The sequence below is a fragment of the Hemitrygon akajei genome, chromosome 2 (assembly GCF_048418815.1).
Source record: "Hemitrygon akajei chromosome 2, sHemAka1.3, whole genome shotgun sequence".
NCBI classification, from domain to species: Eukaryota; Metazoa; Chordata; class Chondrichthyes; order Myliobatiformes; family Dasyatidae; genus Hemitrygon; species Hemitrygon akajei.
The window spans coordinates 29281575-29306030 of record NC_133125.1 but is presented as its reverse complement, the minus strand read 5'-3'; the positions used below and the strand labels follow the sequence as shown (position 1 = coordinate 29306030).

At 40.0% G+C, this 24456-nt stretch overlaps 1 protein-coding gene and 1 long non-coding RNA gene across 5 annotated transcripts in view; one reads left to right on the top strand and one right to left on the bottom strand.

The window, feature by feature from the left end:
• Positions 1-24456, bottom strand: part of srfbp1 (serum response factor binding protein 1) — a 191250-nt gene that overhangs the window by 54282 nt on the left and 112512 nt on the right. The window contains exon 1 of one of the 4 annotated variants that reach the window (XM_073069275.1): positions 20322-20420. The exons of the other annotated variants lie outside the window; for them this stretch is intronic. Within the exon in view, the coding sequence (XP_072925376.1) occupies positions 20322-20375 (54 nt within the window). The 5' untranslated portion in view covers positions 20376-20420. Of the gene's footprint in view, positions 1-20321; positions 20421-24456 lie in introns of those variants that run through there. 4 annotated transcript variants of the gene reach the window in all.
• Positions 1125-16068, top strand: LOC140740222 (uncharacterized). The gene is made up of 4 exons (XR_012101812.1): positions 1125-1284; positions 9466-9529; positions 11199-11424; positions 15492-16068. It is a non-coding gene; the product is annotated as an uncharacterized lncRNA (long non-coding RNA).

Below are 24456 nucleotides of genomic sequence, written 5' to 3'. Positions count from 1 at the left end.
TAGTTTTTGTTGACTTCAAAAATGTTGAAGCAAGCATACTGCTATTTATGGTAACTTGGTAAACCTCTTCCTTAATTTCTCCAGCCAGCCAGGGTTGAATAAATTTCCCTGTAGGATATTTGTGTCCTCAAGGATTTATTTTTGCAAGTTATTTATTTTCTTTAAAAGTTGCTGTTGCATGTTCATCTTCCAATGTATTTTTGTCACCAACCACAACCAACTCTCTCAAGTTTTCATCGATTCCTTTGTTTAGATTTAATAACTTAAATTTGATGCTGTTCAGTAGAGAAACTTACTTTCAAACTCAATGTCAAATTCTTATTATGACCACTCTTTCCCAAAGCCACTTGACAATTATTAATTAAGCATTTCTCATTGGACAAAGTAGGATCCAAATTAGCCTCTTCCTGAAGAGGTTCCTCAATTTACTCATCCAGAGAAGTATCGTGCATACTTTCAAACAATTCATCCACCACTTTCTTTTCCAACAGAAAGCTTTATTTCATTCATTTTACATTAGTTATAAAGGGCTTCCATAATAAATGTATTGCCCCTCTTACAGGCACTTTTAATTTCCTGATTGATACCGCAGCCTACAAACAACTCCTACGGCCTTTTTTGCTCTTTGCTATTTCTGTTTTATTCAGACTGAAGTTATTTTTATATCATTTAAGACAAGGCTATTTCTCACTGCTACACTGATCCTCATTATTAGTGCTACACCATTTCCCCTTTCTCATTGCCTGTTCCTTCTAAATGTTGATTATCCGAGAATATTTAACTCCCAACTTTGATCACCCTACAACCACATTCCCATATTGGAAATGAGATCACACACAGTTACTTCTATTTGTGCCAATAATCCATTTATTTTACATACTCATTAAAGGTCTCACTGACATATTTCACACCAGTGCAGTCTCACACTACCTTTATCAATTGCTTAGTTTTTGTTGGCTTCAAAAATGTTGAAGCAAGCATACTGCTATTTATGGTAACTTGGTAAACCTCTTCCTTAATTTCTCCAGCCAGCCAGGGTTGAATAAATTTCCCTGTAGGACAGTACCTGAGGAGGAAGGTAAAACTGCGCAGGTGCGGGTGACGTCAGCGGCGAGCGCGGGGTTTAAAAAGGGGCCCACTTTCAGGAGTGGGCAGCGTCGGTGCGGGCAGCGGAGGCGCGCGGGAGCAGAGTGCTGGGCTTTGGCTCAGCGGGCTTCAGCGCAAGGGGACTTCGGTGAGAGGAAATCAGTGAGCCTGAGTACGTGCTTGCTGAGGTAAAAAAAGGTAAGGTCAGTAGGTACTTTTTTCATTTATTCTGACTACTCTGGGATCAAGTAATGGGGAAGACAGTTAGAGCAGTGGTGTGCTCCGTATGCAGTATGTGGGAGGTCAGGGTCAACACAGTTGTCCCTGATGACCACACCTGCAAAAGGTGCATCCAGCTGCAGCTCCTATCAGACCCAGTTAGGGAATTGGAGCAGGAGCTGGATGAACTACGGATCATTCGGGAGGCAGAGGCAGAGATAGATAAGAGTTATTGGGAGGTAGTCACACCGAAAAGACAGGAGGTAGACAAATGGGTGACAGTCAAGAGAGGCAGGGGAAGCAGACAGAGAGAGCAGAGCATCCCTGTGGCCGTTCCCATCAACAATAAGTATACCGTTTTGGATACTGTTGGTGGGGATGATCTACCAGGAACAAGTTGCAGTGGTCCTGTCTCTGGCACTGAGGTTGGACCCTCGACTAGGAAGGGGAGGAGGGAAGAGCAGAGAGCGGTAGTGATAGGGGATTCTATAGTCAGGGGGGCGGATAGGAGATTTTGTGGGGAAGATCGGGAGTCTCGGATGGTAAGTTGCCTCCCTGGTGCCGGGGTCCGGGACATCTCAGATCGGGTGCAGGTTATTCTCGAGAGGGAGGGCAAGAACCCAGATGTTGTGGTCCATGTAGGGACCAACGACGTGAGTAGGATGAGTGAGGGGGTCCTACATAGTGAGTTCAGGGAGTTAGGTGCAAAGCTGAAGGGCAGGACCTCCAGGGTAACAATCTCAGGATTGCTACCTGTGCCACTTGCGAGTGAGGCAAGGAACAGAAGGATTATACATGTGGCTGAGAGGATGGTGCAGGAGGGAGGGCTTCAGGTTTTTAGATAATTGGGCTTTGTTCCAGGGAAGGTGGGATCTGTTCCGAAGGGATGGTTCACACCTGAACTGGAGCGGTACTAACATTCTTGCAGGAAAGTTTGCTAGTGCTTCTCGGGGGGGGGGTTTAAACTAAATTTGCAGGGGGCAGGGATCCAGAATGCGAGAGAGGATAGCAAGATGAAGAATAAAGGACAGGTGGGGACTACACGGTTCTGGAATATTAAGTGTGTAGTAGAGAAAGGTGAGGCGGAACAAGTGATAAGGACACATGTACAGAGGGATGGTCTGACGGAACATGGAGTTAAATGTGCAGAAAGAATAAGTAAATTTAAGAAGGACAACAAAATTCAAGGGGCGTATAGCCCGATGGGAGTTCAGGGAGCTGGGTTAAGCACAATAGGCAGCGATTTAAACAGAGAGAGGAGAAATGGACTAAAAATTCTATATCTGAATGCACGAAGTGTCAGAAATAAGGCGGATGAACTTGAAGCTCAGGTGCGAATGGGTAACTCTGATGTTGTTGGGATAACGGAGACATGGCTGCAGGGAGATCAGACCTGGGAAATGAATGTACAAGGGTATACGTGCTATCATAGGGACAGAAATGTGGGCAGAGGGGGTGGGGTGGCTCTGTTGGTGAGGAATGAGATTCAGTCCTTTGCAAGGGGGGACATAGGATCAGGAGAAATAGAGTCTGTGTGGATAGAATTGAGGAACAGTAAGGGCAAAAAGACCCTAATGGGTGTTGTCTACAGGCCACCAAACAGTAGCATGGATATTGGGTGCAAGTTGAATAGGGAGTTAACATTGGCATGTGGCAAAGGTAATGTCACAGTAGTTATGGGGGATTTCAACATGCAGGTGAACTGGGAGAATCAGGTTGGTGCTGGACCCCAGGATAGGGAGTTTGTAGAGTGCCTACGGGATGCATTCTTGGAACAGCTTGTACGAGAGCCAACCAGGGACAAGGCTATTCTGGATTTAGTCTTGTGTAATGAACAGGATTTGATAAGCGATCTTGAAGTAAAGGAGCCATTAGGAGGTAGTGACCATAATATGATGTTTTTATCTGCAATTTGAGAAGGATAAGGGCAGATCGGAGGTGTCAGTGTAGCAGTTGAACAGGGGAAACTATGGAGTCATGAGGGAGGAGCTGGCCAAAGTTAACTGGACGGATATCCTAGCAGAAAAGACAGTGGAACAGCAATGGCAGGTATTCTTGGGAATAATGCACAAGGTGCAAAATCAGTTCATCCCCCGGAGAAGGAAGGATTCAAAGGGGGGGGGAAGGGGCCACAGTGGTTGACAAAGGAAGTCAGAGATTGCATAGCATTTAAAAAAAAAGGAAATATGACAGAGCTAAGGTGAGTGGGAGGACAGATGATTGGGAAATTTTTAAGGAACAACAGAACTTAACTAAAAAGGCAATACAGGGAGAAAAAATGAGGTACAAACGCAAGCTAGCCAGGAATATAAAAGAGGATAGCAAAAGCTTTTTTTTAAGGTATGTGAAGAGAAAAAAGATAGTTAAGAACAATTTTGGGCCCTTGAAGAATGAATTGGATGAAATTGCTATGGGAAACAGAGAAATGGCAGAAGAATTTAATAAGTACTTTAGATCCGTCTTCACCAGGGAAGACACAAGCAATCTCCCAGATGTATGGATGAGCCAAGGACATAGGGTAACAGAGGAAATGAAACAGATTGACATTAGGAAGGAAACGGTGATGAGTAGACTGATGGGACTGAAGACTGACAAATCCCCAGGTCCAGATGGTCTGCATCCTAGGGTAGTAAAGGAGGTGGCCCTGGAAATTGTGGATGCATTGGTAATCATTTTCCAATGTTCCTTAGATTCAGGATCAGTTCCTGAGGACTGGAGAATGGCTAATGTTATCCCACTTTTTAAGAAAGGAGGGAGGCAGAAAACAGAGAACTATCGTCCTGTCAGCCTAACATCAGTAGTGGGGAAGATGCTAGAGTCCATTACTAAAGATGAAATAGTGGCATATCTAGATAGCAGTGATAGGATTGGGCCGAGCCAGCATGGATTTACCAAGGGCAAATCATGCTTGACTAATCTATTGGAGTTTTTCGAGGATGTAACCAGGAAGTTAGACAAGGGAGATCCAGTGGATGTAGTGCACCTCGATTTTCAGAAGGCATTTGATAAGGTCCCACATAGGAGATTGATGGATAAAATCAGAGCTCATGGCATTGGGGGGGAAGATATTGACATGGATAGAAAACTGGTTGGCAGATAGAAAGCAAAGGGTAATGGTGAATGGGTGTTTCTCGGAATGGCAGGTGGTGACTAGTGGGGTGCCACAGGGCTCGGTATTGGGACCACAGCTGTTTACAATTTACATCAACAATTTAGATGAAGGCATTGAGAATAACATTTTAGCAAGTTTGCTGATGATACTAAGCTGGGTGGCAGTGTGACATGTGATGAGGATGTTAGGAGAATTCAGGGTGACTTGGATAGGCTGAGTGAGTGGGCAGATACTTGGCAGATGACGTTTAATGTGAATAAGTGTGAGGTTATCCACTTTGGGAGTAAGAACAGGAAGGCAGATTATTATCTGAACGGTGTAGAGTTAGGTAAGGGAGAAATACAAAGAGATCTAGGAGTCCTTGTTCATCTGTCACTGAAGGTGAATGAGCAAGTGCAGCAGGCAGTGAAGAAGGCTAATGGAATGTTGGCCTTTATTACAAAGGGAATTGAGTACAAGAGCAAGGAAATCCTTTTGCAGTTGTACAGGGCCCTGGTGAGACCACACCTGGAGTATTGTGTACAGTTTTGGTCTCCAGGATTAAGGAAGGACATCCTGGCTATAGAGGAAGTGCAGCATAGATTCACGAGGTTAATTCCTGGGATGTCCAGACTGTCTTACGCAGAGAGGTTAGAGAGATTGGGCTTGTACACGCTGGAATTAAGGAGATTGAGAGGGGATCTGATTGCAACATATAAAATTATTAAGGGATTGGACAAGATAGAGGCAGGAAATATGTTCCTGATGCTGGGAGAGTCCAGTACCAGAGGGCATGGTTTGAGAATAAGGGGTAGGTCATTTAGGACAGAGTTAAGGAAAAACTTCTTCTCCCAGAGAATTGTGGGGGTCTAGAATGCACTGCTTCGGAAGGCAGTGGAGGCCAATTCTCTGGATGCTTTCAAGAAGGAGCTAGATAGGTATCTTATGGATAGGGGAATCAAGGGATATGGGGACAAGGCAGGAACCGGGTATTGATAGTAGATGATCAGCCATGATCTCAGAATGGCGGTGCAGGTTCGAAGGGCCGAATGGTCTACTTCTGCACCTACTGTCTATTGTCTATTTTGTTGCAGCAACCACTCAGTTATAATTCCCTTAATTTTGTTATTTTAACATTTTTCTGTATTTCCATTCTCTGTGCTGCTTGACTGTTTTTCTGTCTTTGTTTTGTTTACTTCATTTCAAACTTCCTCTTCCCAATTTGCTTCTCTCCTTCCCTTCAAAGCTCCCCACCACAACCCACCAAGTTAAGCTCTCCCAGTACTGTTGGCAAAGCTCCCTTTAAAGATTCTTATCCTCACTCTGCTGCAGTTCAACCAGTTCACGCTGTACATTCCAATGCTTCAGAATTGTAAAGACCTTCATTTCTGCACTATTTCTACTTTCACACATTCCGATGCTTTAATCTTTTTTTTCTATACTGGAAGCTATCCAGGTTACTGCCTTTTGATTTTCTGCTTTTTAACCACCAATCTCTGTCTGCACAACCACATCTGCTTTTTCTAACCAAGGCCATGACTTTTGCCTGCTCACAATTCCCCTTTGGGAGGCTCCACTTTTATACTTTCCCTTGGGTCCATTCTTTTGCCACTGGCACCTTTGAAGCCCCCAAAACTTTGAGAACTTTCAGTTATCTGGCCTCAACCAGTTCACCTGCACTCTCACAGCAGGATAAACTCAGGGTCCTCTGACTCTATTTGAACAGAGACTCAACCCTCTGTTTTCCTCTACCAGTAAGTCATTTACCTGACAGAACTCATTCTTGCATGAACTACTTTCCTTTCAACTCCACTCACTTTATCAAAATTACTGGGATAGCTATGTGAACTTGCACAAAGCCCAGTCCTACTCATGTTCTCTCCTTCAGTTCTTCTTCTGGACCATTGTCTCTTCATCTCAGGGGATAGGTTACCCCCAAATATTCATTACAAGTCCACAGACATCCACATCAGTTTGACCACACTACGTCTCACCTAACTTCATTCCATTCTTCCACCTTCACTGTATTAACTCTGATTTCCAAATCAATGCATCTGAAATGCCCTCTCAGAGGTTTAAACCAACTTCTCCACCACCCTTGGTGAAACTAACTGCATCTGAGTTATCTATTTCCAGCACACCACTAGAGCAAGGATAGGACCCTGCTGTTCCAACACATTCAATAAGATTTCACCACGAGATAAACATTTTCTTTACCTCATCTCCCCTTTCAGTATTCCAAAGGGAAGATTTACTTTCTGATTTACTCTTCTATTCTCTTTAACTATGCCCCTTCTCACAGCACTTTCCCAGGAGAACACCTGTTCTTTAATATCTTCTCTTCCCACCATGAAGAACCCAAACACTCCCCAGAGAAGCAGTTCACTCAAACTTTGTTACTTAGTCTAATGTGTTCATTAATCACAATAGAGTCTACAATGGAGAAACCCAAATGTAGGACAACTTTGTTCAGACTACAAAGGCAACTCTGAGCTTCTAGTCCTTTGCCATTTTACACTACATCTAATTCCCATTCTAATCTTCTTTACTGCTCCAGTGATATCAAAGTGAACTGAAGGAACAGTTCATCTTCCATCTAGCCTTTAAGTTCTACAGTAATAATGTAATAATTTATGAGAACCAGTCTTTTCAAGTTGTCTGAACAGGTCAGTTCTGATGTAGTCATCTATCTGTAATATTGGCAACCTGGTCTTCTGGGATTTCCAGCATTCTTTTAAATTTGATGTTTCCAGTCAATGTAGTCTATCTAACTGTGTGGACCAATAGTAATGACATTATAGGACCATGCTGATTGATCTTCACCTAGTCACAGATGTTCACTCCCAATCTGTCATCTGCACGTTAATATGCTTGTTCATTCTTTTCTCCCCCCCAGTTGTGAAGGTTAAGGGTTTGAAACACTGACTGTTCTTCTTTCCACAAAAGTTGCCTGAATTATAATTTCCAGTATTTTGTTTTTATTTCAGATCTGTCTTTATAGGTTTTGCTTCAAGTAAAATCATCAAGATGGCTGAGCAGCTGATCAGATCAAAGAATTTGGACAGTTGTCAACCTTTACTTATTTGTAATTTTTAAACATCTTGTTATAAATAAAATTAATTACAAATCAATAGAAGCTGAATTATCATAAGCAGTTAGAAAATAATTCATCTGCAATTCATGGAGAACAAAATAACCAGAAGCTTGCTTAGCCATAGTTATAATTTAGTCAAAAGGCTTGAAATGTTTGTCACAGCAAGATTTGTGAATTAAAAAATTGAAGTCAATAGCCAATCACTGTTTCAATGCTGACTGGCAAAGAGGGCATTGCTGAGAGCAGTTTCAGGATTTCTGAGATTCAATGTTTATTATTAGATCCATAAATTACTGCCAATTTTAAATAGTAATGCCAATAAATGCTAACTGTGTCACTACCATTAAAACATATATTCTGGGCTACAATCCTGAAGTAAGCTGATGACAGAACACATCAACAGCATGTGGATATGGCAGACTGACAAATGTTTCTTTGCACCAAACAAAATACTTCTCTTATGCATCAACCCAGACAAGATTGTATAACTTTGGAATAAACAGAGGGAGTTGTGGTTTTAGATTTTGGGGGTGGTGTAGAAATAGAATGGATTTTCCATTCAGTCCTACAATAACAGAAATCCAGCGATTCCTATTGCAAATAGACATCTACCACATCTATCTCCTGGGAGACTTGAGGATCACTATTCAGACAGCCAAAGAGGAAAACTTACAAAATAAAAAAAAATACAGCTATTTTCTTAAAACTTGTAGGGTGAGATTCTACAGCTTCAATTACTCTCACTGCATCTTCAATGGTGAATGACATTGACTGCATTCTAAGAGCCCATACACGACAGAAAAGCTGCCTTGAATGTCAATTGGAACACTTAACATGCATTCCCTACAAAAATCCAGCAACATTTTAACACTCATTGGGAGGGTGACTCTAAGTTCCCATTTTACCAAGTTTAATTGTGCATTTACAGGTATCATTCTACAATTAGTGTTAATTCTCAAATACAAGGCCCCCTTTCCTTGCCACAAATTAATGGATGTTTAATGCATTAATAATGTATATTAATAATGACATACATCTTGAATATGGATTATGTTTCCACTCTTACCTGTCCCGTGAGTTTCTCGTGAGCATGATGCAATTGTCTCGTGATATTGGTATGAGGTAATTGTCTCCTGACAGTGGGGTGATGTGATGTCACATGATGGCATCTTCCAGTGGGTATAAAAGGGAAGACTGTGGTTTGTTGCGTAGTTGTTTTGTTGGGGAGTCACAATTGGTGGTTATGTAATCGTAGAAGGAGAAAGAGTGAAGAATTACCAGCTTCGTGCAAACCCAAAGAATTGGGTAGAAATCAACGGCATTTTGTGTGTCTTGAAGTGACTGACATGAGTTGTGGCACACACTTTTGGTTCACCCCTGCATGGTCTTGGGTGTTGTGTGGTGACCACCTCCGGCAGAAGGTCAGTGACTTTGAGAAATCTTATTCTTCAGAAAAGACATTTCTTGGTTGGGATCTGCGTCAACAGTTTCGCCTTACCTTCAAGAATCGATCATCGCTGGTTTGGGAAGTCTCTCCTCTCACTTACTTTATGAATCATATGGACTTATTAAACTACTACTTTAAGACTGCTTGAGTAAGATCTGTTAAGAATTCTCTAAGTTCGACTGATAAGTTCGATAATTATAGACGCATAACACTTAACTTCTGTTTAAGTTAGCTGTTTGTTTACTTTTCAATGTTTTTGAGTAGAGGTGAATAAATCTTGTTGTTTATTTATAAAATCCCAACTCAATTTCATATCTATTGCTGCTGGTGCATAACACCACCAATTGCTTAGCTATTAATTTTCACATCTGAAGCAAAAAAATTACTGGATATAAGAATATTTCCTGTATTTTTAAACACAGATCATGAACTGGTAAAAAACTTAATACCAGTTTATTTGTCAGTCTGACAAGGGACTTCACTATAAGTAACAACTAAAATTAGATTTTTTTTCTCTTTTGCATCAAGTACTGAATGGAAGTGAAGCTGGCAACTAGAGCTTTAAGGGTTGAAGTGGAAAACTGCAAATGGGGTAGGTTATACATCAAATATTAAGTGAATACACTTGAAGGAACCCTTAAAATACACCGCTGGCTGGCTAGTATGGGTTCATACAACCCAATGACAGGGAAAGTGTATTTGTGGTTATTCTAATCAGCCTTCTCATAATAGGAAATATAATTTTATATTATATTAAAAGGGTTAAGCACATAATCTAACTCAGATTTATTACTTGTTTAATATCCACAAAAAAAAACAATGGCATGATCTATCTATTCTGTGCTGATGAACATTAATAATCCAATGTCACTAGGCAATTCTGGCACACTTCTGTTCCAAATTAGAGATGTCTTGCACTTTCCCGGTCAACTTCCTTTTAATGAAGAATTCTGCTGAGAAAAGAATAGGTACTCCCCTTGGTTATTTATTGTAGACGAAATATCTTTTGGATGTTTCTAAAATACACATGTTTGCGAGTTTCCTTTCTTGATATGCTAACAATTCTGCACATTCAAGTTGAAAACAGTTTCATTCCTACTTGCCTGTTGTAGTGTAGATAGGTGTGAATGCAAATCCAACTAATTCCTGATGAAAGGTCTTGGCCTGAAATGTCAAGTATTTGCTCTTTTCCACTGATGCTCCCTGACCTGATGGGTTCCTTCGGCATTTTGTGTGCATTGCTTTGGATTTCCCACATCTGCAGATTTTTTTTATTTTTGATGAACTCCTGCTTCCAGTGAATTCCCAATATAATTTTCATTGAACAAGCTGAATCATGTGATAAGCAAATGGAAAAATAGCATGCTTCTCTTGTTTCTATCAATAGTGTCCAGTCATGTTCTTGAATACATCATTTAACTGGGAACATGAAGTACTCTAGAAAGGTCAGAATGAGGTCTGAACTGAAAATCTAAGACAGCAACAATGTAGAGTACACAGAAATTCTGCACCCAATTTAATATGTCCACTTAACACAGTATTATTGGATTATTAATCTTTATCAAAACAGATAATCATGCTACTGTTTACTACAGTAAGCAATAAAAGTCAATTTAAGATTGTGTGCTTAAAAAAAAATTGTTTTCCCTTATGTTGTTAATTACTTCTCTGTTCCAATATGCTGTTTTGTTGCCAATTCCTCCCACCACAACCTTCATTATCCCTCCAGCTCATTGCACAACTCTACCCTAGTTCCAGATTCACAAACATTGCAATGAATGAGAGAGTAGGGTTCTGAAGCAGCACCAACTTTCCAGAACATACAATTAGTAGTACCAGTGCCATAGCACTGCATTTTATGATGAAATCTACATGTTTATCCACATGTCAAATGAGGTTCAGGAATTTTAGCCAGCAATAACAACTGCCTTTAACTTTCATATTATGGGGTTATTACAGGCTATTTCCAAAGACTTCATTATTATAAAACAATAACCCATGCACAGATGGATTAACCAGATAAAGAATACAAACACATCTTTCTTAAACGGACAACCAATGATAACATTTAAAGCATAAGATGTGGCAAGAATTTTGGAACATCTAATGAGTCACAGAACACATTCTTAGTAGTTTGTTAATGGAAAAGGACTGTGTTGTCTCTGCATGCAGCTCCTTTGCATCCAAAAAACAATGGATTTATGTACATCTTAGATAAATGTCAGAATTTATAATCCAGTGCTCTTTACCGTGGTTTCTAGGAGATGAAAGCCATGCTCTGCTGTCATCAGTTCCAGACACTATAGTCTTCCCTTAGGAGGCGTTGGGTCTAGGAGTGAGGTGGTGGATGCAAATTTGGACATCTACTACTACAGAAACAAGTTACCTATTCAGAAATTCTGCAACCAGGAATTGACATATCCTTCAGTGCAGATGCTCCATGAAGGCTACCAGATGACTCTGATTGTTTATGAACCTCGAAGTCAGGTGGGCATGCAAAAGTAAATCACTTAATAAGGTTAATATTCACTGAATAAATAGTAGGGATGTGATTTTCTAATAATGTGTTTTTTTTCCACACATATTAGGGGAAACTTGTTTAACAAGATTTCCTTGAAAATTTTGATCTCTTAATACTGGCATAAAACTTGATTTCAATTCAACTAAATATTTCAGATGGCTATGTTATATGAAGAGATAATTGCAATGTTGACCATTTGAAATTCTTTTCAGTGGAGCACAAAAATACACGTTCAAAAATGAAGTTATGTTTATTTTGTTTCTCTCTGGAGATGATTTACTCCAAACTTGAGAATAAAACAATCAGCATTTTTAGGGATGATAGGTACAAGTTAACTGAAATTAACCCTTAATATAAAAACAATCATAAAATTGTCCGCTATTAATTTTGGCAGACAATTTGGTTGTTGAATATGGAGAACACAAAAAAGGCTGCTTTGATGCCCATCTTCTCCTTTGCTAAATACTATTTTATTAAAAAGAGACATGCCTTTGTACGAGAACTGATTTTAAATGGGAAATTTTTCATTGCTCTTGGCTTTTTCAAATTACAGATATAAAGGAAAGGGGGAAAATCTAATTCCATTCTTTTAAATTTGGAAGAAGTGTAACGAAGCTCAGGATGGGATGAAAACAGTTATGATTTGCTTGCTGAAAATCAGCATAGCATTTGCTTAAAAACTTCGTTTTGCTATAAGATGACAGGTTTATTCATTTAAAACTTTGAACAGCATGGGCAAGAATCCTCAACTTGAATTTATTAACAATATTTCTCAATTTTATAAGCAATGTGTTCAAGATAGAAAAATAGCCCAATTCAGCCCTTGTTAAGCAACTAGTGCAATCGCTTTACAGCACCAGCAATCACTTAATCGAGGTTTGATTTCAGCTGCTGCCTGCAAGGTGTTTGTGTGTTCTCCATGTGACTGCATGGGTTCCATTTGGCTGCTCTGGTACATGCCCACATTCTTAAGACATACAGGTAGGGTTATACTGAGTTGTGAACATGCTATGTTAGTGCTAAAGCGTGGCCAACAATTGCAGAATGCCCCAGCATAATGCTCGGATTGTGTTGGTCATTGATGCAAAACGATGCATTTCATTGTATGTTTCATGTACATGTTACAAATAAAGTTAATCTTTATTCTGCAAAAAGTGTACAGTTGACATTTGGGCCAAAACCCTTCGGCTAGACAGGCCTGCTGAGTCCCTCCAGCATCCTATGTGTGTTGCTCAGATTTACAGCATCTGCAGATTTTCGTGTTTGTAATCTTTATTCTGCCTTACTTCTTGCTTTCTTGTTTATGTTCTCAATGTCTCTTTCATTGCCTTCTCCTCACACAAAACTAGCTGAAGTCAATGATTTAAAAACCAGAACCTTACTAATTATGAAATCTCGAACATGTGCTCAGCCAATTTTTTTCAAACTTATCATGTACCTTCTAGTAAGATATTCATTTTTTTTAAAAAAGGTGTCAGGCTGAACAACCTTACACTAATACTACAAACAATAAAGCCAATTTTCAACTGTTAAAACACATTTCCACAGCTCCACATTTAGAAGGCACCAATGGAACAATGTAAATAGGCTCCCCTTCAGAGATCAAACCAATTTTTTCACACAGGTATTCCTTTTCCTGAAACAATATTCCACTACTTTGAAACTGTGTTAATCACAATCTCATCAAAGCAACACCTCCGACCACCTGAATCTAATTACACCAAAAATTCAGGCTGACATTTAATTTTTAAAATAATCAGTATAAATCAAATGCATAACAATTACGTTCTGCAAATGCAGACTCAACAGTGAAGAATGCAATTACGTGGTTTAAAAAAAACACTATGCTGAGTGAGGTTAGCAAGAGAAGGAGAGGCATTTCCAAGTTCATTCTTAGGGCAAATTTTTGCCACTGTCATTTATTTAGAGATACATTGCAGAACAGGCTCTTTCGGCCCAATAAACCACAATGCCCAGCAAACCTCGATTTAACTCTGGCCTAATTACTGGACAATTTACAATCAAGTCACTTTTTATTGTCATTTCGACCATAACTGCTGGTACAGTACACAGTAAAAACTAGACGTTTTTCCAGGACCAAGGTGCTACATGGAACAGTACAAAAACTACACTGAACTACGTAAATACAACATGAAAAAAGAACTACACTAGACTACAGACCTACCCAGGACTGCATAAAGTGCATAAAACAGTGCAGGCACTACAAAAAATAATAAACAAGACAACAGGCACAGTACAGGGCAGTAAGTTGGTGTCAGTCCAGGCTCTGGGTATTGAGGAGTCTGATGGCTTGTGTTACGAATGCATCAGCAAAGAATATGAAACTGAGACAGGGTTTAAAACAAATCCCGAGATTTATTAACCTCTGCTCAAACTTAGAAAAGTAAACAAACGACTAACTTAACCGGAAGTCAATAGTTAGGCGGCACAAACATTCAAACTTAGAAACTGTTCTTAATGAGTTCTCATCCAAGCAGAGACTTAAAGTGGTAAATTCAAAAGTCCATGTGATTTATACAGTCAGTAAGGAGAGACTTCCCTGAAACAAACGATTCCTTCGAAGTATCGACGGTCTGCCGATTCCACAGCCAGGAGATGCCTTGTTCACAGAAATCACGAGGAAATAAAAGGAACTGACCTTTTGACTGGAGAGTGGTCACTGCACAAACCTTCCCCACCCTGCAGGGGTTTAACTCAAATGTGCATGCCACAATTCCTGAATGAAGTCAAAGGTCTATCATTCCCCAAAACGCTGAACGACATTAACTTTATTCAATCCTTTGAACTCAGATGCCTTCATTCTCCGATACTGTACTGTAAGGGAAAAATCAACGTGCAACAAACAAAAACGGTGGAGCTTCCACACCTCCGACCGGCAACAACAATGTTGCACAAAAATAAAAACAAGAACTGCGTCATAAACCACGGGTTGGTTTAAATACGATTTGCAACATGCCATCATGTGACATAACATCACCCTACTGTCAAGAGGCAATTATATCATCCCACTCACAAGACCATTACATCATCCCATTGTCCCTTGTTCAAACTGTGGGTATGTAACACTTGGGGGAAGAAACTGTTGTATACTCTGGTCGTGAGAGCCCAAATGCTTCAGTGCCTTTTCCCAGACGGCAGGAGGGAGAAGAGTTTGTATGAGGGGTGGTGGGGTCCTTCATAATTCTGTTTGCTTTGCGGATGCAGCGTGTAGTGTAAATGCCTGTAATGGCGGGAAGAGAGACCCCGATGGTCTTCTCAGCTGACCTCACTATCTGCTGCAGGGTCTTGCGATCCGAGATGGTGCAATTTCCGAACCAGGCAGTGACGTAGCTGCTCAGGATGTTCTCAATACAACCTCTGTAGAATGTGATGAGGATGGGGGGGTGGGAGATGGACTTTCCTCAGCCTTCGCAGAAAGTAGAGATCCTGCTGGGCTTTCTTTGCTATGGAGCTGGTGTTGAGAGACCAGATGAGATTCACCGCCAGGTGAACACCAAGAAATCTGGTGCTCTTAATGATCTCTACCAAAGAGCCATTGATGTTCAGCGGAGAGTGGTCGCTCTATGCCCTCCTGAAGTCAACAACCATCTCTTTTGTTTTGTTCATATTCAGAGACAGATTGTTGGCTCTGCACCAGTTCATTAGCCACTGCACCTCCTCTCTGTAAGATGACTCGTAGTTCTTACTGATGAGACCCACCAGTCTTGTGTTCGGCGAACTTGATGATGTGGTTCGAGCTGTGTGTTGCAGCACAGTCGTGGGTCAGCAGAGTGAACAGCAGTGGACTGAGCACATAGCCCTGGGGGGCCCCGTGCTCAGTGTGTTGGAGATGCTGCCTCCTATCTGGGACTGACTGAGGTCTCCCAGTCAGGAAGTCTAGTATCCAGCTGCAGAAGGTGGTGTTCAAGCCCAGTAAGCTCAGCTTTCCAATCAGTTTCTGAGGGATGATTGTGTTGAATGCTGAACTGAAGTCTATGAACAGCATTTGAACATACGTGTCTTTTTTGTCCAGGTGGGTTAGGGCCAGGTGGAAGGTAATGGCAATGGCATCGTCTGTTGAACGGTTGGGACAGTACGTGAATTGCAAGGGGTCCAGTGAGGAGGACAGCAGGGTCTTGATGTGCCTCATGACGAGCCTCTCGAAAGACTTCATGATGATGGATGTGAGTACTACAGGACGGTATTCATTGAGGCAGGGCACTGAAGACTTCTTTGGCATGGGGACGATGGTGGCAGCCTTGAAGCACGTTGGAATGATGGCAATGCTCAGGGCCATCGTTCGAATTAACCTACCAACTGATATGTCTTTGGACTGTGAGAGGTAACTGAAGCACCAAGAGGAAACCCGTGCACTTAAGGGAAGAGTGTACTAACTTCTTACAGAGGAGGCTGGAACTGAATTCCATGCCCCAAAATGTAAGACGCACTAACTGCTAAGCTACCATGTACTTCACCATTTGAATACATTCCTATAAAATTTCAATGTCTAATATTATCACTTATAATATTTACATAATTATGTTCAGAAAATAAGATAACCAGTTCAACTTTTTTTCTTTAGATGAAATGGGAAAAAAATGAATGTCTTACTATGTTGTATTAAAGGTGGCATTTTATGCACCAATTTCATTATCATTTGCAAATTAAGTATTGCAGTGGTAGGGAATTTTCTTTTAAGCAGATTCCAAACTATCAAATTTTCCCATTTTCATTAATGAAAACAAAGTGGTACTCTGACATTGGTTTGCTTATTTTATTCTGGTCTCTGCTGCTAATGTACCTGTACCTTGACACTATTTGAAAACAATACAAGACCAGTGAAACAGGTAACATACGATAAATGTCTGTACAGCATTATAAACAGCCATTCATATAATCAATCATCCAAAAGCAAAAAAAATATATCAGATCCCAGAAATCTGAAATAAAAGAAAAATATTGGCTGTAATGAGCTGATCACAAAGCATCTCTGGACAGATAAAAGGCCATTAACTTGAAAAACATTAATCCTGTTTCTCTCCCTACAGATGCTGTCTGGTCATTTGAGTATCCCAAGAATTTCCTGTTTTCAATTATAGTTCACTAATACCACTGAATTTAGGACTAAGAAAATGAAAATTTCAGTTGAAACTTTTGTTTCAAACAAGCTAGATTTTACAATGGACTGGTTTTGAGAATTTTACTGCCAATGGAATCAGAATCAGGTTCAGAAAGACTAGAAAAGTTTCAGTATAAAGGCAACAAATTCAGAAGTAAGGCAAGGGAGCTGAGGTGGAGGTTTAAATCAGCTGGATACTGCGTCTCAGTATAAAAGTTAAAGAGCAATGCAATTTTCAACTTAAGGCAAATACAAAAAAGGTAGACAATTGTTCTGCAAATGGAAAATATAATTTTTGCAGTTAGTGTTATGATTCTGCCAATGCACTGTCCTCAGCACATATTCTAACTAAACTGATCATCTAAAGCAGGGGTTCCCAACCTTTTTTATGCCATGAACCCCTACCATTAACCAAGGGGCTGATGGACCCCAGTTTGGGAATTCCTGATCAAAAGCATTTAACAACAGCCTTTGCAAAAGATTATTAGTAGGTGGTAAAGAAACAAATGTCTATAAAATTATCAAATAACTATATTAACTTGAGAAAGTCTGCAGACACTGGAAATCCAAAGCAACACACACAAAAACGTTGGGAGGAACTCGGCAGGTCAGGACCTCTCTCCCCCTCTCCCCATTAGGTCAGATAATCCGCATTATCTGTTTACGCTTTTCCATAGATGCTGTCTGACTTGTTGAGTTCCTCCAGCATATTGTGTGTATGACATTAAATGCCACCTAAAGTAAATTCCTTGCATAAATATAGCAGGCACATAAAACAAATGACACAATGGTTTTAAAGCCCCTAAAATTATTCCAGTATCTGCACATTCAGACAGATTAATCCAGATTAAAGGTTTATATATCATACCATTATCCCACAATAAATTTGTTTTAATTCATATTATGAAAGACCTGCGTCTCCACTGTCAAGCCCTGATTATACAACACCAGACTACGTAATAACTGAGAACAGTCAGAAAAACAGCCCAACTATGTATTACATATTTTGAATAATTTATAAAACAAATAGCTGGCTATGGCAGCAGTACAACTGAGTACATCAAAATAGTAGAAAAATATTTCTTCTTCTAATCACTTGGATAGTCTTCCTTAGAAGTTTAGAGAACGATGTAATAATGATTAGACTCAGTAGACAGACACACAGAGGTGAGTAATCTTAAAACAAGGAATCAATGTAAAATGTAAACCGAGTACTCCTTATCCAAAATGCTTGGGGCCAGAAACAGTTTGGAATTCATATATTTTTTTGGATTTTGGAATAAATAATGAAATAGCTTGGGATCGCCATCATTTCTGAAACTGAATTTATGTGCTAGTGGTAAGCAGTCTTTGTCTTACACTTATTAATCACACACGTACTGACTCAGCTTTTCAACAGGATAGATGTCCATCAGCATCAATCTTGTCAAAGTCATCAATGAATTTGCTGCTTTATGAATACCACAAATCTTTAAAAATTTAATGTTGTGCAACCATATATTCACAAATAACTTCAATTTTCAGTTTGTGATAAATCTTTGCTTGTTTCATGATCAGTATACTGTTAAGCGGCCCATGTTCACTCTGACGCAAATGAATCGACTCTTTCAACAAAATCCATTATGTAAGAGCATCATTTTTATTTTCAAAATGCCCCAAACACAATTCTGGAAAAATCTATGATTCTGGTATCTACATTTACATTCAGTCCCACCTACAGCATGTGAACAAGTGGCACAATGATAGAGGACCCCAGTATTAATATTTTGCTCATATTATATTACCAGTTTTCCACATGAAGTTCCATTTCAAAGCTTTCTTCATTTCAGCACTTTAAAAGCAGTTTAAAAGCTTTTAGAAGCAATTATAAGAATATTACTTTCTACAGTGAAAGAAGATGGGTATCAATTTTACTTCCTCCTTGTCACATATCTGTTCCTCTTCAAGTATTCCAGGCAATTAGGGGCACCTCTTTCCACTTACAGCTTTAAAGTGCTCTGGTTTACTATCTGTACTTGATGAAACTGAGAATTCTCTCCAACATTTGCCAAACCCCTTTCAGGCCCCAACAAGATTTATCAGACCACCACCTTTTACATAGGGAAGAAGGCTCTTGCTTTAATGTATAAATGTGTACTGGAGTGTTTATTATACATACAGAATAGTGCTTATTTTCTTTCCAGGAGAGAAAACAGCAAGGAAAAATGACATCACTCCATTACAAAGCCATACTTATACTATTGGGCCCCCCAAGCACACAGCTATACATATACACATCACAGTAAGAACAAAATTCCACAGTGCTACTCTGCAAGAAAAAGATAAATAGAACATCTCTCCCAACGGACTTCTTACTAAGCCAGAAAACACAAATACTGCTTTAAGTGGCAGATTTTTTTTGAGACCATTTCAACTATTTTTGACCTCTTATTTTGGTTAAGTGCAACTGGTGAGTGCTAATATTGTTAATTTTCCGCTCTTAGATTTGAGAGGAAAAAAGTTTTCAGAATTCATAGAATGAATTCAAATGTGCTCCAAGCAGAATACACTTTTCCAGTAATGGAACTGCTTCTGCAAACAATTAACCCAATTTCTATAACCACGTTGCTCCGCTTTTCAACTGCTGTCAACTACCACATACAACACAAGAAAAGCTGATCTCCAAATGCTGCATTGTACAAAGAATATCAGGAAGAGTTGCAACTTTATTTGCTGGTATGGTCATATTTTCTGTGGTATATCACATTCTTTAAATAGATTAACCATTTTCCATTATTGTTCATTCTTTCTAAATATCATGTCAAACCTCAACTGTATGAAGAAAGCACTTGATCAATAACAGTTGGTAAACAAAATGTTCCCAAGTCAGCATGACAGCTGTACATCTGTCCCCAAGCTGACCTGTATATTCATTTAATAGTGATCCAGTTAAAAAACGCACAACATTGTTCAACCATCACCAGGGAATGATTTATTCTTAACCACTTTGAAGCTAGAAATCGTTAAACATAGCACATTCTAAATTCTATTATTCACATATATTAAAAAAAAACAACAGAAATATCTAAACATTTTTAAAAATTTAATTCTACACTTTGTTTTTAAAAAATCTATATTTCTGCTTGGCAAGAGGAAAATAGTTGCTGGCGAGTGCAAATGTTTTTTTTATATAACTTTGTCACTTTGAATTAACATCAAAGCTTGTAAGATCAGGTGCTGGCAGGTCCAGATGTGTGCCACAGTATTCAGTTGCTTCTCAACTTTGAGAAGCACATTCCCAACTGTTTTAACCTGCTTTTTTTTAATGCTTCCAAGTCATGACTTTTTTTTTGAGATACCAGTTACATACCAATTTTGTCCGTGGGCTCAAGTTAATTTCAGCATTGGATGAATTGTTACAGCCAAAAGATTTATTATACATTGCAAAACAAGCAACATCTAAACACCCTTAGATGTGTTGGTTGTTAAGGCAAATGATGCACTTCATTGTACTTTAGATATACACGTGGCAAATAAACTTGAATCTTAAATCCTAACTGTAATGGGAGACTAGTGGGAATGGCACCAATGCAGTATACTTTTGCCAAATAAGCCAGCAGAATGTATCACTTCCAAATAAAAACAATCAGGCAAACTGACAACAATGCTTCTGTAACTGATCCCTAAGGGTGCAATTAAAGCAAGATGAAGAAAGAGTCAAGAAACATCTAACCTTAGTTGACTGAGAACAACAAAGCTACACACCCAATACAGCAACACATGCAAAATGCTGGAGGAACTCAGCAGGCCAGGTAGCATCTACGGAAAACAGTACAGTTGACATTTCAGGCCGAGACCCTTCAGCAAGACTGGAGAAAAAAGACGAGGAATATAGTTAAAAGGCAGGGGTGGGGGGGGGGGGGGGGGGAGGGAGAAACACAAGTTGATTGGTGAAACTGGGAGGGGGAGGGAGGTTGATTGGTGAAAGAGATATAGACCTGGAGAAGGGGGAATCTAATAGGAGGGGACAGAAAGAAATGAAAGTAAAGTGGGAGGTGCACCAGAGTGAGGCAATGGGCAGGCAAGGAATGAAGTGAGAGAGAAAAGGGGATGTCCATTGCCTCCTTCTGGTGCTCCACTCCCTTTTCTTTCTTCCATGGCCTTCTGTCCTCTCCTGTTATACTCCCCCTTCTCCAGCCCTGTATATCTTTCACCAATCAACTTCCCAGCTCTTCACTTCATCCCTCCCCCTCCCGCTTTCAACTATAACCTTGTGTTTCTACCTCCCCTCGACCCACCTTTTAAATTTACTCATCTGTTTTTCCTCCAGTCCTGATGAAGGATCTTGGCCCGAAATGTTGACTGCACTCTTTTCCATAGATGCTGCTTAGCCTGCTGAGTTCCTCCAGCATTTTGTGTGTGTTGTTTGGATTTCCTGCATATTTTCTCTTGTTTGTCTGCTAATATAGCAATGCCTTTCTCAGCTACATGACAGAGCCTTGTCAGACTATAGTTAACATTGATCTGTAAAGAGGTAATACGAGCAGCTAAAGAAAAACTTCGTTAAATTTTAAACTGCTTCTTAAAGGAGAAAGTTCCAAAGTTTAGTTCCATTGTAGCTGGAAGGTTCAGCTGCCAGTGGGAGTATAATTCCAATTAGGGAAGCATAAATATGCCAGGAACAACTTCACCATGATATCCCAAAGGTTGTAACTCACTAGCTACATATGAACATAGATGCTTTCATTACATAGGAATACTGGAACATAGAGGCATCGTACCAAACAAATACAAGTTTATGTAAAACTAAACATTAACTCTTAGTTAACATGAGTGAATCTGCAGATGCTGGAAATAAATAAAAAACACAAAATGCTGGCAGAACTCAGCAGGCCAGACAGCATCCATGGGAGGAGGGAGTGACGACGTTTCGGCCCGAAACCCTTCATCAGGAGTGAACCCATCTGATGAAGGGTTTCGGCCCGAAACGTCGTCACTACCTCCTCCCATAGATGCTGTCTGGTCTGCTGAGTTCTGCCAGCATTTTGTGTTTTTTTTTTAAATTAACTCTTAGTTAACTCTTTTCCTTTCCCCGATACAACAATAATTCACGAACTAAACACGAGGCCTCAGACCCGAACCATTAACTGTTTCTCCTTCCACAAATGCTGCCTGGTCTGCTGAAAGCTTCTACTATTCTTTTTTCCTGTTTGATTTTCTTAATTCAGATATCCAGCATCTGCAGTTTTTTTGCTTTTTGTTTTCTGGAAATAAGCAAATAGGCTAAATTTATTTGACAAGCTCACCAGCCTACAGAAGGAAGAAATTATATTCAGGTTAATTGATTGTGACTTATAGTTTCTTACATATTTTGTTTGATCTGTGGAAGGTATGACTTTGAGTAGTTCAGTAGTTTTCTATAAGGGATAAACATTAAATAAAGTTTTGATAACTTTTTATAAATATTCTGCTAGTATCCCAAAGGAAATAAAGGCAACTTAGAAAAATAGAGGGCTATGCATTAGGGTAATTCTAGGTAGTTTCTAGAGCAGACTACATGGTCGACACAGCATTGTGGACCGAAGGGCCTGCAATGTGCTGTAGATTTCTATAATTCTATATCCTCGCCAAAAATGTTCCTGTGCAGTAAATTTCCAATAACTGCAGCATAGAAGGGAATTGTTACAGTGGCAGTCAGCTAACTCTATTATCTTACCAGCATTTTTTGAATGGAAGCAATGCTGGATCTCAATATTACAAACATTTAACAGCCAGGTGATCAAGGGGAAAATAAAACAAACTGAACTGCAGGTTTATCATATAGAAAATACATATGGCACAAAGTCAGCTCCTGATTACTTGCAATGCGCAAATACAGACTGGAGGTGGAAAACAAGTGAGAGTAAAATAATTCAAACGTGAATCATTTTCCACAATTCCACTATTTCACTGATTCATGGTCAGTTTTAAATTGCTTCTTGATTAGACCACTGTTCCATGTAATGGTTATGATGTAGATACGTTTCCTGTTATTCCTCAGATCTAATTTCACTGCTTTGTCTCTTTTAACTTCTACTACAGCACTGCCTTGGTTCAAAAGAAGTATTCATACTTATGAGTCACATACTTTTGGGATCAACCAGAATACGAGACTTGGTCATTCAAGACAGTAGTGAGAATGGTACATTGTTCAATAACACTGAAATTAAGAGAAATCAACTACCAACACCAAAACACATGAACTAGTAATTTATTTATAAAGTGCATGCAAGATCTTATTATAAAAAGACTGTGCATGTTTACAAAATAATAGTAACAAAACAAATTGTCTACATGAAAGCCACTTAATTTCTGTTCGACCAAAACTCCACATACTGGAAAAGTAATTAGAATAATTATCAGAAACAACTCATGCATTTTTATGCCTTCCCAATAACAACCCTCATTTTACAGCAACTTGACAATTTTCAAAATATTCAATAGTTTGTGGGAGAGACTTCATCATTAAGAGAAAAAATATCCAAAGGATGTGGGCTTCACAGACAGTCAGCATTTAATTGTCCACTCCCAACTGTCCTGAAGAAGCTTGGTGGTGAGCTGTCTTCTTGAACTGCTGCACACTTCGGGTGTGGGTATACTCACAAAGCTATGACTGTCCCGGGATTTAGACTCAGCCGCGGTTGTGGAATGGCAATACATTCCAAAGTCGAGATGGTGTTTGGCATGGAAGGCAACTTCTAGCCAGCGGTATTCTTACCCTTTTCTTCCAGCCAATAGAGGTTGTGGGTTAGAAAGGCGCTGCAGTGCATCCTATGAATGATGCAGATGCTGATACTGTGGGGTTGCTTGTAAAGTGAGTTATCAATTGTGGGTGGGGTGCCTATCATGCTATGTTATGTATGGTGTTGAGCTACTCCTAGGCAAGCAAAGAGTATCCCATCACAGTCCTGACCTGGGCCACATGGTTGGTGGACAGGCTTTGGGGGATAAGAAGGTAAGTTACTTAGCAGAGGATTCCTTGCCTCTGACTTGCTCTTACAGCCACATTGTATTTATGGGTATTTGAGTTTATTTCTGGTCAATGGCAACTGTCAGGATATTGATAAAAGAGGAATTTGTATTTGTGACTGTAATGCCTTTGCATGTCAGGGGGTGAAAGGTGGATTTTCTCTTGTTCAGTATCATTATTGCTTGTTATTTAAATGGAAAAAAAAATCATACCAGGCATGGATATTGTAACAACAACACACACAAAATGCTGGTGGAACACAGCAGGCCAGGCACCATCTATAGGGAGAAGCGCTGTCGACATTTCGGGCCAAGACCCTTCGTCAGGACACTGGACAATGGATATTGTCATGGTTTTGCTGAATTGGGATGTGGACTGCTTCACGTTTTTCCCCAAGGTAGTGCCAAGCTACAGTTTCCATTGAGATCTTGGCTCAGACTTAGTTGTCTTCTAAGTTCCTAGGGATGGTACTGGGGACAGAGGGGAGTTATTAAAGCTCAGGTTAAGGTTTGGGGACAGGAATGTGAAGTATTAGAGATCAGGCTTCCGCACCTAGTTCAAAGCCCAGGAACCAGGAGTCAGTGCGAGCAGGAGGCACGAGGGCTGGTCAGTCAGTGTGCCTGGAGTCAAGATTCTGTCATTGGCTAGACCGGGGGGTTGATACCGAAGATCGGTGCCTGAAGGTCAACTGGGGATCTGGAACGCAAAGCCTATTGGAGCCTTGTCCTGGACGATGAGGACTCTTGTGCATGTGGGTGAGTGGGAGCAAAAGGGCTTGCTTCACTATTGCTGTTCAGCTGCTTGTGGTGTTTTGTGTTGTTCTGCTGAGCATTATGGGCATTTATGTTGCCCTGGATTGGCGACATTTGCAGGCTGCCCAAACACATCCCT